Source organism: Microtus ochrogaster, unplaced genomic scaffold (genome assembly GCF_000317375.1).
Source record: "Microtus ochrogaster isolate Prairie Vole_2 unplaced genomic scaffold, MicOch1.0 UNK124, whole genome shotgun sequence".
Lineage (NCBI taxonomy): Eukaryota > Metazoa > Chordata > Mammalia > Rodentia > Cricetidae > Microtus > Microtus ochrogaster.
In genome coordinates, this window is record NW_004949222.1 from 200,434 (window position 1) to 215,110 (window position 14,677).

A 14,677-nucleotide genomic window follows, 5' to 3' on the forward strand; every position below is an offset into this window, starting at 1 on the left:
GCCCATGGAAACTTTCAAATCATAATCTGTATCTGTTGTGATGTCTGTACACTGAGACTTGGTTGCATCACAGATTAGTCTGCTCTTTTTTCCTCAGCTCCCATTTGATTTTACATGGAAGATGCTAAAAGACAAATTCAACGAATGTGGTAAGTGTCTGAGACAGACTGAGAAAGACTGTCCATGTGCACTTCTGTGTTGTGGCTTGTTGGTGATGCTGTTGAGTTGTAGCAGTGCAGCTTCCTTCCTAGCCTTAGCCACTGTCCATGGGCTCTCGAGTGTCCATGGCCTTGCCATTGTTCTGCCTCTGCAGCTGTTTAGGCAGGTGTTGGGTGTCCTGGTATGTGTCATGCCATGTGTTCATTTCATCTGTGCTGTTCTTTAGTTAGTTTGTGAGACAGCCTCTCTGTCTCTGCTACAACTTAAGCTGGACTTGAGTTCATGATTCTTTTCCCTCTCAGGCCTTCCATGTTCTGAAACTACAGGCAAATGCCACCACTGTTTTCTCAGTTTCTGAGAGAAGGCAGTATTGTCATCTTTTTACATAAGAGTCAGAAAAGCCATCTTCCTAAAGTCACAGACTTATAAGAAGCAAAAACAAAAGAAGTAAATCCAAGACAAGTTGCTTTCCCCCATGAAGCCCAGAGTACACATATGCTCAGCAGTTGTAGGTCTGGTCTGGGCACACAGTATAGACTGAAAGTCTCTGGATTCATAAGCACACCTAGGCAACCTTTCTGGAAAGCTTCCTTGGTGACCACGATGCGGTCTTCCCTTACCATTACATGTTCTCAGTTAAAAGCTCAATCAGAACACCTGTTTCTTGTTTCCTCATTCAGAAGAGGCTCAGCATTCAAAAGTAGTGCTTTCCCCTGGTTCTTTAGTGTAAGCTGGAGAGTCAAAGCCCACCTTCTTGTCTGGTTCTTTGATTCTCTCCATTGCAAATTTCACATCAGTCATTATTATAACTAGATATTCCAAAAGCTCAGATTGGAACGTGCCACTCTCCCCACCTCTGAGAAAATGCAAACTCAAAATCTTCTGGAAACTTTATCTCCCTACTGCCCTTGAACTTGCCAGAAGATTACCTTCCCCTTTTCCTACTTTTTTGTCCTTCCCTTTTTTTCCTTTTTGAGACTAGGATCCAACTAGCCCAAGTTGACTTCAAAGTCATTATGTAGCCAAGAATGATCTTGAACTCTGAGGTTTTTGGTTTTGATTGGTTTGTTTGTTTGTCTTTTTTTGTTTTGCTTTGCCTTGCTTTTTGTTGTTGTTGTTGTTGTTGTTTTAACATTGGGTCTCTTGAACTCAGAGTGGCCCTTAAATTTACTATTGTATAGCCGAAAATAACCTTGAACTTCTAACTCCTGAATGCTGGGATTACATGGGTGTGCTTCTGTGCCTGGTTTGTATAAGTGCTAGAACTCAAACCCAGGGTTTTGTGCATGCTAAACAAGCACTGTATACACTGAGCTACATTCTCAGTGACTTTGAACTCTTGATTCTCCTACCTCCACTTCCCAAGGGCTGGGATTCCAGGTGAGCTACCTTTCTCTTCTCCTTTCTGTCTTCCCTCCTTTAGTTCTGTCTTGCCATTCCCTTCTTTTGAGCTTGGGTCTTGCCATGTAGCTCCAGTCTGGCCTAGAACTCAAAATCTTGCTTTAACCTCTCAAGTGCTGGGTTGCAGATGTGTACCATTGTGTCCTGCTTTGACAGGCATGTTTTCTGATGAATTGCTCATTAATATCTTTCAGAACTTTATCATGAGTAGCCACTGGAGTGTCATCTCTCCCCAAGCCATTATTATTATTAGCACAAGAACTTAGCACCATAACACAGCACCAATGTGTCTTTGACTTCTGCTCTATTATAGACCCATTTCTTTTGTACTTGACACATACCTGGGTACTTAATAACCTGGATACTTAATAGGTCTATGAATAGATATGTGTAAGCTACTCACTAGGTGTACCTGGCTTACATAGGGCAGTATAGAAGTATCATACTGGCAGTGGCCTTGTGACCAGATAGTAGTATTCAACAATCAAGCCTCTAAAATTCTAATCAAAAGTTGGCTCCACATAGGCCCCTCTCTGTGTAACTTGCTGGAGCAGAAAGACGAACATTTGAAGCTGCTTGGCAAGTTCTTCACAGCAGGTTAGGCTGTTGTCCTGCTTGGAGAACAATGGCAATAAAGTGGAAAGGGCTGTAGTTGCTGGCGCCATACGTGGTGTTCTGAGCGTTCGCTTCATGCGCAAGGGCCTCTCTCCTTTTTGACTCTGTCACCGAAATCCAACAGGTGATCTGGACTGAGTGGAGCCCAGACTGAGGCTGAGCTCTGGGTTTGCCTGATGCGTGTGGTCTCTTCTTCCCTCCCTGTGCCAGGCCACGTGCTGTACGCCGACATCAAGATGGAGAACGGAAAGTCCAAGGGGTGCGGTGTGGTTAAGTTTGAATCTCCAGAGGTGGCTGAGAGAGCCTGCCGGATGATGAATGGCATGAAGCTGAGTGGCCGAGAGATTGATGTTCGAATCGATAGAAATGCTTAAGCAGTTGCCTTTTTTAAACATCAATACCAGACCTCTGAATTTGTATTTTTTCTTGTTAACCATTTTAATTTGTTGGCTGGATGTATAAAGATGTTTAAAAAATTCAGTTGCTTTTTGGGGTGATCTGAATTAATATTTTAATGATTGGGGTTCCATTTGACTGTTTGCATTGAGATTGCAATGTGCGCAATTTTTTTTGTAGTCGTGGCATCTTGTTGACATCAAATATGACTTTGATAATAAATACCAGTTCCTGAAAGCGGCTTGCTTTTTGTGTGTGTGTATATGTTGTAGAGGTGACCATCTGAGTTCTGCGAGACGGGGCAGCTTGTACTTCCTTCCTGGGAGCTGTGACTTCCAGGGATCTCACCCAGTTGTTGTTGTCTGTGGACCCCACTGTTTGGAGAGCAGACCCTAGTTATAGTAGGAACACTAGTACAGATCCAAGATCTTCCCCGGAGTGATAATAACAATCCTGAAAATCATCCTGTGGCTTTATTCTGTGAGTCCCAGACACTGAGTGAAACTCACTTCAACTTGGCCTTTCTTTGTTCAAGACCACTAAGAATGTCACTATTTGGGAAATACTTCATGCTGATGTCCAGTTAGGCAGGAGTTCTACCAGTGAAGGGCTGTTATAGACTCACTTGGCAACGCAAATGCCTGAAGCCTACAAGGAATTTTGGGATACAGCTACTGGTCATTTAGGATATGTATGGGTGCGTCTTCAGCAGCTCCTTTCCTATTGGGTGGGCAATTGATTTTTTTTTTGTTTGTTTGTTTGTTTGTTTGTTTCACCTTTGGTCCCTTGCGTGTGCCTTTGTTCTGCTGTGTGTTCTAGTCAGTAAGAAGAGGACAAGAAACAAGAATGTTTTAAAGAGGGGTTTTATATGGGCATGTTGGATATCTGTTTGCCATGCTAGGATCCAGGGCTCCTGGGTGAGCAGTGGCTGGGCTGGTGGTTCTGGAACCCACCTGTCTGTCTGCTTACTGTCCCTGAGGAAATGGTTGGTTGTCCAGAGGGTCTGCAAAGAAGGAAGAATTCAAGTGATCCTGTGCCACAAAGGCATGATAGCAAGTATCCCCATGGGAGTCACTGTACATACCCCAAAAGCTGACATCATCGTATACTTCTGTTTCCCTGGCAGAGAACACAATAATTGTCAATAGGAGCCAACCTTGGTGTTCCCCATTCTACCCAGGCAGGACCAGTACTTACAAGGGCAACAGTGCAATTCTGGGTACGTAGCCATCTGCAGGGGAGAGCAGATAGAATGGGTTCTCAACCTTCGCACTCTCACTCCTTTCCCGAGATGTGGGCCAAACACACTTACACTTGCCCTTGGGGTCCCGGCACAGCATCTCATCCTTGTTAGTAAACTCGATCACCTCCAGGATTTCTCCACGACGGATACCCAGGTGCTTGCCACCCCCACGCCGGGTCTTGGCATTGGGGTCAATCATCATCTTTGTTTGAATCACAATCTCACCTTCAAACTTGGGGAACATCATGTTAAAATGTTAGACTTTCTGTATCTGCTGTTACCTTAGTTTCTTCCCCAGGATGGAAATCAAGGGCCTTGGGTACCAGTCATCCCAGGACTCATTCTTCACTCCATGTTCTCACCTTGAACTTCTTTCTAAACTCTCTCTCAGCTTTCTCTGCCTTCCTGATCTGTTTCAGCAGCTTGGGGTCTGTGGGTGGCAGCTGCTGTAGTTGAGTAGCATTCTTCCTAGAAGACCCAGACATTGGAGTACTTACAAGTAAGAAGTATCCTCTATTAGAGTCCCAGATCTCAGCCCAAATCACACCATTTGCCCCATGTACCTGAGCTCTGCATCCTGCTGAGGCCATCTGGTGACTTGCTGGGTAGTCTGCACTTCATCTGAGGGCATTGGACAGAGTCAGGACAAAGGTCCCTAGTTCTTTCTACCCTAGTGACTTGATGGGTTGAGTCTGCTCTCTGGATCCTCAGGGCTTCCCTGAATTGACCACTCCTGTACTTTTCTTAGGGTTTATCAGTCCTTGTGGATAAGGTTCATTTTGGTGAGGAAAATAAAGGCTGAGAAGTTGACTGTCTAAAATTGTAGAGATGGGATGGATTTGTAGGCCTTTGTGTTTGGATTTTGTTCTCACTATATAGACCAGGCTGTCCTAGATCTATCTGCCTCTGTTTCCCTGAGTGCTAGTATTAAAAGCTGTGGCCACCATGATCAGCCCATAAGTCGTAGACTTTGGGAGCCATTTTTCTTCTACCTCCCAGAATATGTTGGGAGTTGTAATAAGATTTTGGATTCAGAACTAAAAACAAGTAATTCCATTGTAGCCATCCATAGCTTGCCTCTAAGGAGGAGCAACCAGGTTGGAGTTTTTTGGTTGGTTGGTTGGTCTTTTAAAGACAGGACTTTTCTGTGTAGACTTGACTGTCCTGGAATCTACTCTGTATACCAGGTTGGCCTTGAACTCAGATCCACCTTCCTTTGCCTTGGAAGGCCTGCACCACCACCACCACGTCCCTGGGGTGGAGTTCTTAGCCTGAACCTTCTGCTGCTGAGACTGAATGGTAGGGTTTCCCCGAGGGTTTACTTGTATCACTTCCCAGCAATAGGACAGGCTTCCAGAATGAGACCAACTGTTGGCTGGAGGCTTGGGTGACAGCCTCTTCAAGATTGGGGTTAGTGAGGATCTGAATCAGAGGTCCCATTTGTTGATAACCCAAATGTCACTTTTGACCAACTGTCCTTTCTGATTATAGCCCACAGGGGGTGTCTGTGTCATACTGAGCACTGAGCTTGAGTTCTACTCTGTAGGCAGAGATCTGGGTCCTACTCAGAACCTGTACTGCACCTACTTTTCTCATGAACTGCCTCAGCCTTGAGTGGTCTCACAGCTAGAAGCTGGAGTTACAGATGTACTATGACAATACTGGGCTCTCTGGTTCTGGGTCATCCTGCAGCTTGTTCTGAGCAGGGCTGAACCCTGCCCCTCCAGGTGAGTTCCCAATTGACAAAAGATGTAGAGGGGCTGCCATGTTTCAAAGGAACCAAAGAATAGGTCTGAAGGCCACTCTGGTACTAGAAAGATCACTCAGATACTCAAAACAGACTTGGAGAGGCTCTGTGCCATAGGAAGGCTCACACGTTGCTATGAACGGAGAAATTCAGGGGTCTGATATTTGATCATGATCTTGAACAGTGACCCCTCCCCCAACTATAGAGCTTCCCCTCCACAGAAGCACTGTGGGCGTTCTCTTGATGAACCAGGAGAAGCAAACAAAAAGGGCCCAGAAAGGAGCAAGGGCTGGAGAATTTGAAAGCATCTGTCTTTGTATCCGGACCTCCAGCTGGAACAGTGAGAGCAAGCACATCCCAAGGCCAAGTAAGCAGTAAAACGGAATAGGGGGAGGGGGGGTGCACTTAGCTGGAATCCCCACAGCTCTAAATCAACTAGCTGGGCCTAGTCTCAGATCCTTGAACTTCCTCATTGGCAATAGGGTAACTCCCTTGGCTACAAAATCATCAAAGCTCTATAAAGCCCCATGCTGTTGCCATGGAGACACCAATCGTGGAGCCCCTCAGACTGACTTAGAAGAAAGGAAAACCTGCTGCTGCGTGTATACATCTTGCTGGGACATTCTCTTGGGATGAACTGCAAGGAACCTGGTGGGTGGCATTTGCTTTGGTTTTGTTTGCAGGATCTCATCCAGGCTGGTCTTGGTTTCTGAGTAGCCAAGGCAGATCATCCTGCTGCCTAAATGCTGGAGTTATAGGTGTACATTTGGAACCTGATGCCTTCCTTATCCATGATCCTGCCGTGACTCCTCTGCACGAGTGCTAGGCTATATGAAAGGAGCATGCCACTCATTCCCTGCCTGATACACCATCTTGTCTGGTTTGCCAACTGTGGTTTCTGTGATTCTTCCGTTGTTGTCCAGGCCTCTTGTCACATGCTTCTACCTACAGAAAGCTTGGCTCCTTGGCTCTGGGCTTCCCCTTCCTTACCATCTGGCCCACCAGCATCCAGTCTGGTCTGGATCACTTTGTGTTCTTAAACTTGGATCATGCGAGCATGCCTTTGTAACTAATGTTTCATGGGTACCCAAGCCAACCACCTAGACCACCTACAAACCTCTGCCCCTTGGGCTGAGACTAGAGTCACTTGTGGCTTCCACAGCATCATACAGCTCATAGATCTCGTCCGGGTTCCTGCAGGGATACCTGAGATGAGGGTCGGCCTCCTTTAGCCTTATACCCATGCCTGGCCCCTTTCTCCCACACTCACTGCAGGGTCTGTTGGGGTTGGGCTGGGAAGTGGGTCTCAGAAGAGCCAGTCTTCAGGACAGCTGTGGAAGAGAGGACGGGAAGGAAGTGGCTCTACCCAGATATTCCCCCCTCCTCTGCCTGAACCACCTACTCTAACTCACCTGTGGCCGTTGCTGAGGCTCTCCGAAAGCTTTGGATACTGATGGGGACAGGTGGTAATGGGGGCTTGGCTGGAGGAGATCCCAGGCTGCTGGCTGAAGGCAAAGGCCTTCGCTGGGGCGGGTGCTGGACTTGGAAGTCTTCTGATCTCCAATTGGGTGCCCGAGAGATTCCATACCCAGGGCTGAGGGGGAACTGGGGGCTGGAACCCTCAAAGGCAGGGGGCAGAGAGCACTCAGATACTGAACCAGGAAGTTTGGGCTTTCCGGGCAGACCCTTGGGAAAGTCAGCCTGGAAGAACTTGCCATGTTGAGGCTTCAGAAACTTCCTGGGGAGTGAGCTGAACTCAGGCTCTGAGGATGTTCTAGGGAGATGACCCAGTTCCTGCTGCGAAGGCTTCTTAGAAAGCACTTTGGGGGCTGGCTGCTGAGGCTTCTTGGGAAATTTGCAGACTTCGGGCTCCGAGGATGTCCTGGTAAGGTCACTTAGCTGGAGCTGTGGATGCTTCTTGGGCAATGCATGGACGTCCGGCTGCAGGGAGTGAGATGGGGGATTATATGACTCAGGCTTCCAGGGGGCTGTCTGGGGTACCTCATAGGACATGGGCTGCTGTGGATACTTTGTGCAACCAGTGGCCTGAAGAGATGGAGATTTCTTGAAATTCTCATTGAGCTCAGACTGCAGGGACTTCTTGGGAAAGGTACTGACATCAGGCTCTGGCGAGTGGGGGTAAAACTCACTGGACCCAGGCTTGGATGTCTGAGGAACTTCGCTGGACTCTACCTGTGTCAGGGACTTCCTAGAGGAACCAGCAGCCTGAGATTGCAGTGGCTTCTTGGGCAAGGACTTCAGAGGGGCCTCACTGGATTCAGGCTGCCAGAACTTCTTGGGAAATGTGGTAGGTTTGAGCTCTACTGGGGGCCTGGCAGTATTGCTGAGCTCAGATTTCAGGGGCTTCTGGGTAGATATACTAGGTTCCTGGGGTTCCCCAAGCTGTGGAGACTTGGTGAGTTCACCAAACTCGAGTTTTGGAGGCTTCTTGGGGAGATTAGTGAACTCAGGCAGTGAGGGCTTAGGGAAGCTGGCAAACTGGGGCTGTGGGGGCTTCTTGGAATCTGTGAACTCAGCCTGTGAGGGCTTCTTGAGATTAGTGAACTCTGGATGTGGAGGCTTCCTTGGGAAATGTTTGAGTTCAGGCTGTGGTGACTTTCTGAGACCCTCTGACTGTGAGGTCTTCTTGGGGATGTCCGTAAACTGCAGCTGCAGGGGTTTCAGGGACACTGTGCTGAGCTCAGACTGTGAGGCCTTCTTGGGCTGCTCGCTTAACTCAGTCTGTGGAAACTTCTTCAGGAGTTTGTTGAACTCAGGCTTTATGGGTTTTCTGGATGGTTCTCCAGGCTCTTGAGAGGCCTGGAACTTAGCTTGGAGGTTTCGGAAGTCCTGATTGCTTCCCTAAGAAGACAGATTATTCAGGAAGAGTCTCATACAAGAAAGCAAATGGAGAAACAATTAGGTACCTACAGATACAGTTGGTCATAGACGCACAAACCAAACCCATCACCCTCCCTTTCCCTTTGGCTCCCATTCTATCATTGCTTCTTCCTCAACCTCAGCTCTACCTCAGCCAGCTTCTCTTTTTGGGTAAGAGCTATTCCTCAGGTTCCTGGAAGCCACACAGCCCTGACTCCTCCACCCAAGCTGGGTCAAACTTCATCTCTAACAGGACCTAGCTCCTGATGCCTCTACTAGCCCTCTACTAGCCCATGACTCCCACACGGTACTTCCTGTCAGTGAAGTACTTCCCAATATCTTCAGCCTTTGCGCCTTCTGCTCCCATTTGGTTCCCTTCCCTCTTTGCCCCCTGCCTGACCACCAGGTTCTCCCCAGCCTGTTTTGTTCTGATTTCAAAATATATCCGGGTCGGGCAGTGGTGGCGCACGCCTTTATTTCCAGCACTCGGGAGGCAGAAGCAGGCGGATCTCTGGGAGTTCGAGGCCATCCTGGTCTACAAGAGCTAGTTCCAGGACAGGCTCCAAAACCACAGAGAAACCCTGTCTTGAAAAACAAAAACAAAAAAAAAAACATCCGGAATCCAACCACTTCTCACTGTCACCCCAGCTGGAGGAGCTATCCCCATAGCCCTGACTGAATATTGTAATGGGCTCATCCCAGGTCTGCTGCTCTAAAGGAGGCCTGCTGAATCTCTCTGTTCCCAACCTCTCAGTTTTCATTTTTCCAGGGAAAGCAAAAACTTCCCACCATCTCATAGCTTCTGTCATGTTTGTAATGCATAATCTCAATACACGGGTCTGTCCTCTTCTTCCTCCATGTCTTTGCGACAGTACTCCTTAAGGAGACAACCCTATTTTATTTATTTTTTTTTAAAGATTTATTTATTTATTATGTATACAACATTCTGCCTCCACATATGCCCACCCGCCAGAGGAGGGCGCTAGATCTCATTACAGATGGTTGTGAACTACCATGTGGTTGCTGGGAATTGAACTCAGGACCTCTGGAAGAGCAGACAGTGCTCTTAACCACTGAGCCATCTCTCCAGCCCGACAACCCTATTTTAAATCAGTTTCCCTTGCCCAGTTGTCCACCTTCACTGCCCTTCCTAACTGTTCTCTTTCTATCTCCCATCACCTATCAAATTTTTTATATTGATAAAAATATATTACATTCTGCTGTGATGTCTTTAAAACCAGGTTGTTTTGGGGGTTTGTATTTTTGTAGTGTTGGGATGGAGCCCAGTACTTTGCTAAGCAAGCTCTGTGGCATTGAGCCACAGCACATCACTGACTAGCGTTTTTGTCTTGTTTGTTTGTTTATCGAAGCAGGGTCTCATATATCCCAGGCTGGCCTCAAACTTGCTATGTACCTGAGGAGAATAAACTCCTTACCCTCCTACCTCCACCTCCCACATGCTGGGATTAAGGTGTATGCACCACACCCAGTTTGACTAAACTGTTAAAGTCTATTTGGGAAGCTAAAGAGATTGCTCAGTAGGCAAAGTACTTGTCATGAAAGTCTGACTACCTGAGTTCTATCCTCAGTACCCATACATAAAAAAGCCAGGAGCAGCACTTGGAGAGGCCTTGAGAGAAGATCCTCTAGGGCTTGCTGGCTAGCTAGGCTAGCTAAGTCAACAGGCTCTGGGTATAGTTAGAGACCCTGTCATGAAAAAGAAGGTAGAAAGCCATCAAGGAAGACCCAACCTTCACATACATCTAGATCATCAGTGACTTCCCAGTGCCTGGCACATAGTAGGTACTCAGTAAATATTTACAGAAATTAAAGTCTAAGCAGAACTACAGACAGACAGGCATACATTCAGTCTAAGATGTGTATACAGAGGAATGCTCACAACACCCACAACCAGCAAGCAGACTCTCCACATGAGCACATGTACTGTATGGTATGTTCAGAACATTCTGGTGCTCTCAGAGCTGGCCATTTGCCACAGGTTACAGGTACAAGTAGATAACAAGGCAACACCTTCTCTGAGGGGCCTCTCAGCCTTCCTTCATCTAGAGTCAAAAAGATCGGAGGACAGGGAGGGCAGAATCGTGTGAGCCCATCTGAGATGGAGGGATTCAGAAGCACCTCTGGGAAGGAAGCAATTCTTTTCCAGAGTTAGACATTTCTTTGTTGAAGCCCTAGTCATTGAGTTGAGGCAATAGCTCTAGACAGAGATAAGGAAGGGTTAGCTTGGGTGACTGGCTGGGTGGGTGGTGGTGGAGGGGGAGGCTAGGGCAGGAGGTGCATGACCCACTTACCCCACAGGATGTTCTCATCCCAGATGCTGACCTGGGGTGAGGAGATACCATTCCAGGCAGACCCAGCCTGCCCCGCTCGCAATCACAGATCCAAGCCTGAGCCACAAGAGCCCAAGCTGGGCCTTGGCTGTTCTCTACCTTTGCCTGAAGCGTTTCATTCTCAAGACTGTTGCCAGCTCTATTCTGCCGGGCTACCCATGGAGCCTGTTTACCAGTTTCTCAGTTTTTGCTTGTGCCCCTTGTTTCTGGCGAGAATGGACTTGTACTAGGGGCTTGGGGACTCACTCACCATGGCTTCAGGGGGCGATGAGTGGGCTCTGAGCTTAGGCTGCCGCTTTGAGGAAGTATCTGTGGTTTCTGCTCCACTGGCTGACACATCAAATAGGGGCTGTTGGGGTGGGGAGGGCAGAGGAGGAAGGAGGCGGAGATGACCTGTCTGTCCCCTCCTTGTTCCTGCCTGCCTACTATTGTCCCCAAGCTCAGGTCAACATACCTAAGCACATCTCTAATGCACACAGTTACTAGCTGTCACTAGCCTCTTTTTTTTTTTTTAAAGATTTATTTATTTATTATGTATACAATATTCCTTCCATGTATGCTTGCCAGAAGAGGGCACCAGATATCATTATAGATGGCTGTGAGCCACCATGTGGTTGCTGGGAATTGAACTCATGACCTCTAGAAGAGCGAAGAGCAGTCAGTGCTCTTAACCTCTGAGCCATCTCTCCAGCCCCCCGTCACTAGCCTCTTGATTCCCTATTGTCCCCTTTACTCTTAAGACTTTGGGGTCTCCAAAGAAGCAGGCCAAGCTCAAACTCAGGACAGCCACAGGGACAGAGTACCTGAGTGGGGATGTTACAGTTTGCTCTGGGGCTTAGGAAGTCTCTGAAAAGAATTAGAGCTAGGATATGGCTGGTGCAATGGTGAGGACATATCTGTCGTCCTGTGTTGCTTCATCTACCTTCCTTGTTTCGATACATGTACTCTCAACAGGACTTCCCTATTCAGGTAACAAATGCCCCACCAGCCAGGCCTGGGTACCCCGCAGAAGGCTCAACTGGGATAGATTGGGGTAAGGTGGGGTATAAGAATGAATTGCAGCAGATACTCAAAGATAGCACTGGTTGGAGGAGTGCACATTATAAGGCAAAGAGGAAGTCAAAAAAAAAAAAAAAAAACCCGCTGGATAGACCGCATAAAGGAAAAGTGGAACCTTGGGTATGACAGCAGTGTCTAAGACTGCCCAAGATGGTAACAACTGGAGAACTGCCGAAAACGGGCCGCCCATGCATGCTTAAGCATCGCCATTGATGATAATGTTAAAGATTTGCCACTGAGGTGATTGAATATCATTGCCCCTGGGGAGGCAGGGGGTTTTAAGGACACATCAAGTTCCCAGTGCTAAAAGGAAGTAGAGGGAAGAAACCAGAAGGCTGGGTTGCAGGAAAATGGAAACGGCCCTTGAGAGCCCAAAGAAGGACCAAGGTAGATACAGGTAAAGGAGAATCCTGATGGCAAGATTCAGTCCACAGGAACAAAACACTCAGTAGAGATATGATTCTCAGTTTGGAAACAGAATAGAATGTCTTGAGCTGTTAAGAGAAGGATCTCTTCCACAGACTATGGCTTCACCTGTCTGGGATTATTTGGGCCCTGGCAGGGTGGTTTCAGTACACTGGTGAGTATAAGTGTGTTGATATCACTGGAGTCACCCTGATACAGAGCACATGTTCTAGTATAAGTGTTGATATCACTGGGGTCACCCTGATACAGAGCACATGTTCTAGTATAAGTGTTGATATCACTGGGGTCACCCTGATACAGAGCACATGTTCTAGTATAAGTGTTGATATCACTGGGGTCACCCTGATACAGAGCACATGTTCTATAAGTGTTGATATCACTGGAGTCACCCTGATACAGAGCACATGTTCTAGGCCCCTGGGCAGAGGTGGGGGTTCTGTACATATCTAAGGCTAGCCTAATCTACCCAGTGAGTTCTAGGCCAGCCAAAGCTGTATAGTGAGACCCTGATTCAAAAAATGAAAGAAACTTATTCCCAAATGCATGTTGTAGTCAGGAATAGTGGCACATGTCTGTAATCACAGTACTTTGGAGACTGAAGGCAAGAGGATCTTAAGTGCATGTCCAGTCTCAGGCTACAAAGTAGTGTGACCTTTATCCCAGCACTTGGGCAGAGGCTGACAGATCTCTGTGAATTCAAGGCCAGCCAGGGTTACATAGTGAGACTCTGTCTCAAAAAAGAAAAAAAAAAATTGAGACTCCGTTGAAGCAAAATCTGCTCAGTAAATCTGAGGTTTTAGCTCTGTTGATAGCTACTTGTACAGCATGCACAAAACCTTGGGTTTGAGTTACAAAACCACATAAAACAGCACCTGCGTGGCACATGCCTTTAATCCCAGCACCTGAGAGGCAGAGGCAGGTGGATCTCTATGAGTTCGAGGCCAGCCTGATCCACAGAGCAAATTCCAGGACAGCCAGGGCCACATAGAGAGCCCCTGTCTCAAAGAAAAACCAGCACTTGGGAGTTTAAGACAGGAGGATCAGAAAATCCCATCGTTTGAGGCCATCATGGTTTACATAGTACCAATCCAGCAAGAGACACAGTGAGACCTGGTCTTAGAAACAACATAAATGAATGTTTTGGCTTAAGTCTGCTATTGCGTGGTATGAGACTGGTGGGGTAGCAAGAACATGTTTAACTCTTGGGAATGGACCAAACTGTTCACAGGCAGGGAGACAAGCATCAAGATTCTGATGCCTCTGTATTCCATACTGGGTCATAGTTCCCAGAGATTGAGCTGCTGCTATTACAGGAGTCTCAGGTGGGCAGGGATAACCAAGTCTGGGTTTTTGAGTTTCCAGAATCATGGTGAGTGGAGTCAGTAGGGATATGAAAGAAGTCATGCCTATAATCCCAGCTACTTGGGAGGATGAGGCAGGTCGATTACAGATTCAGTTCAGGTTTGCTAATTGAGTGAAGACCCAGTCTCACATCAGAAAACGGTGAGCCAGTGAGATGGCTGGATGGTGGTGGTAAAGACACTTGCTTGTGTAAGCCAGATGACCGAAGTTCGATTCCTGGAACCCACATAAGGTGGCAGGGAAGAAGCAGCTTCACAGCTGTCCTGTGTGTGATACACAACATACGCACACACAATACAAATGTACTGACGAAGAAACACACCATAGGCCATCAAAGCCAGCACAAGTGAAAGGCCTAAATGACAGCTGGTGATTCCCCAGGCTGTCCACTCTGGAGCCTGAGGGACTGAGCAGGGATGCATGCAAGGTGATCTGTAGGCTCCCAGCATGGCCGCCAAGGGCCTCCCCACTCTAAGTGGCCTGCATGACCGTGACCAGTTGGCTTGAACTCAACTATGGAGCCAGAAGCCTGACATGATTGAGGGCCAAAGAAATGATCACGGTGTGCCTGAAGCAGTCAAGTTCTTTGAAGGAGAGGCTACAGCCCAGGTTGCTGAGATCTGCGAGCTGGGATCCAGGACCATGGCCACTTCCCACCTCTTTCAGCCAGGGTAATGATAAGCAATCTGGTATCACTCAGGTGACAAAACTGGCTGGATAATTGCCTAGCAGTTGCCAGGCACCACCTTGCCCTGCAGACAAGTCTCCAGGAGTTTGCTCAGTCTGTTCAACTCAACCTCTGCCTCTGAGCTGCTCAGGCAGAATACTCTGTAGGGTCCCAGCTTGAGGTTGGGAATTATGGGAGTTATGGGGGTGGGGTGGGGAGGAGGCAAGGGTGTTTAGCAAAGCTTCTCAGAAGAGCAAAGGTTGGTTATATGAAAAGCAGGGAGGATAATAGGCTAGTGGTTTGGGCAGGGAATGGGGTGTGGGGAAGTTCTATAGTTTCCTGGTATCTGTCCCCAGTACTCAGTTCCTGGG

General features: G+C 47.6%; 2 protein-coding genes across 6 annotated transcripts in view; one reads left to right on the forward strand and one right to left on the reverse strand.

The window, feature by feature from the left end:
* Window positions 1-2,812, forward strand: part of Hnrnpm (heterogeneous nuclear ribonucleoprotein M) — a 47,415-nt gene extending 44,603 nt beyond the window's left edge. For 4 of the 5 annotated variants that reach the window (XM_013355396.2, XM_005371720.2, XM_005371721.2 and 1 more), the window contains 2 exons: window positions 98-149; window positions 2,386-2,812. In XM_013355396.2, coding sequence (XP_013210850.1) covers window positions 98-149; window positions 2,386-2,549 — 216 coding nt within the window. In that variant the 3' untranslated portion in view covers window positions 2,550-2,812. The other variant, XM_026778294.1, reaches the window with a different exon arrangement.
* A 724-nt stretch (window positions 2,813-3,536) lies between these two features.
* On the reverse strand, window positions 3,537-8,808 carry Pram1 (PML-RARA regulated adaptor molecule 1). The gene is made up of 10 exons (XM_005371732.1): window positions 8,746-8,808; window positions 6,974-8,423; window positions 6,832-6,892; window positions 6,679-6,755; window positions 4,378-4,435; window positions 4,177-4,282; window positions 3,884-4,046; window positions 3,769-3,802; window positions 3,656-3,690; window positions 3,537-3,574 (listed from the first exon to the last, which is right to left on the reverse strand). Exons 1-10 carry the CDS (start codon window positions 8,806-8,808, stop codon window positions 3,537-3,539), a joined length of 2,085 nt encoding a protein of 694 aa, XP_005371789.1.
* Between the last annotated feature and the right edge of the window lie 5,869 nt (window positions 8,809-14,677).

Excerpts from the sequence above, each read along its gene's own strand:
- Pram1 (XM_005371732.1), bottom strand. The coding sequence starts at position 8,808 with ATGGGAGCAGAAGGCGCAAAGGCTGAAGATATTGGGAAGTACTTCACT. Across the intron at positions 4,283-4,377 it reads CAGCAGGATGCAGAGCTCAG|GAAGAATGCTACTCAACTAC; the intron begins GTACATGGGGCA and ends TGGGTCTTCTAG. Across the intron at positions 4,047-4,176 it reads AGTTTAGAAAGAAGTTCAAG|TTTGAAGGTGAGATTGTGAT; the intron begins GTGAGAACATGG and ends ATGTTCCCCAAG.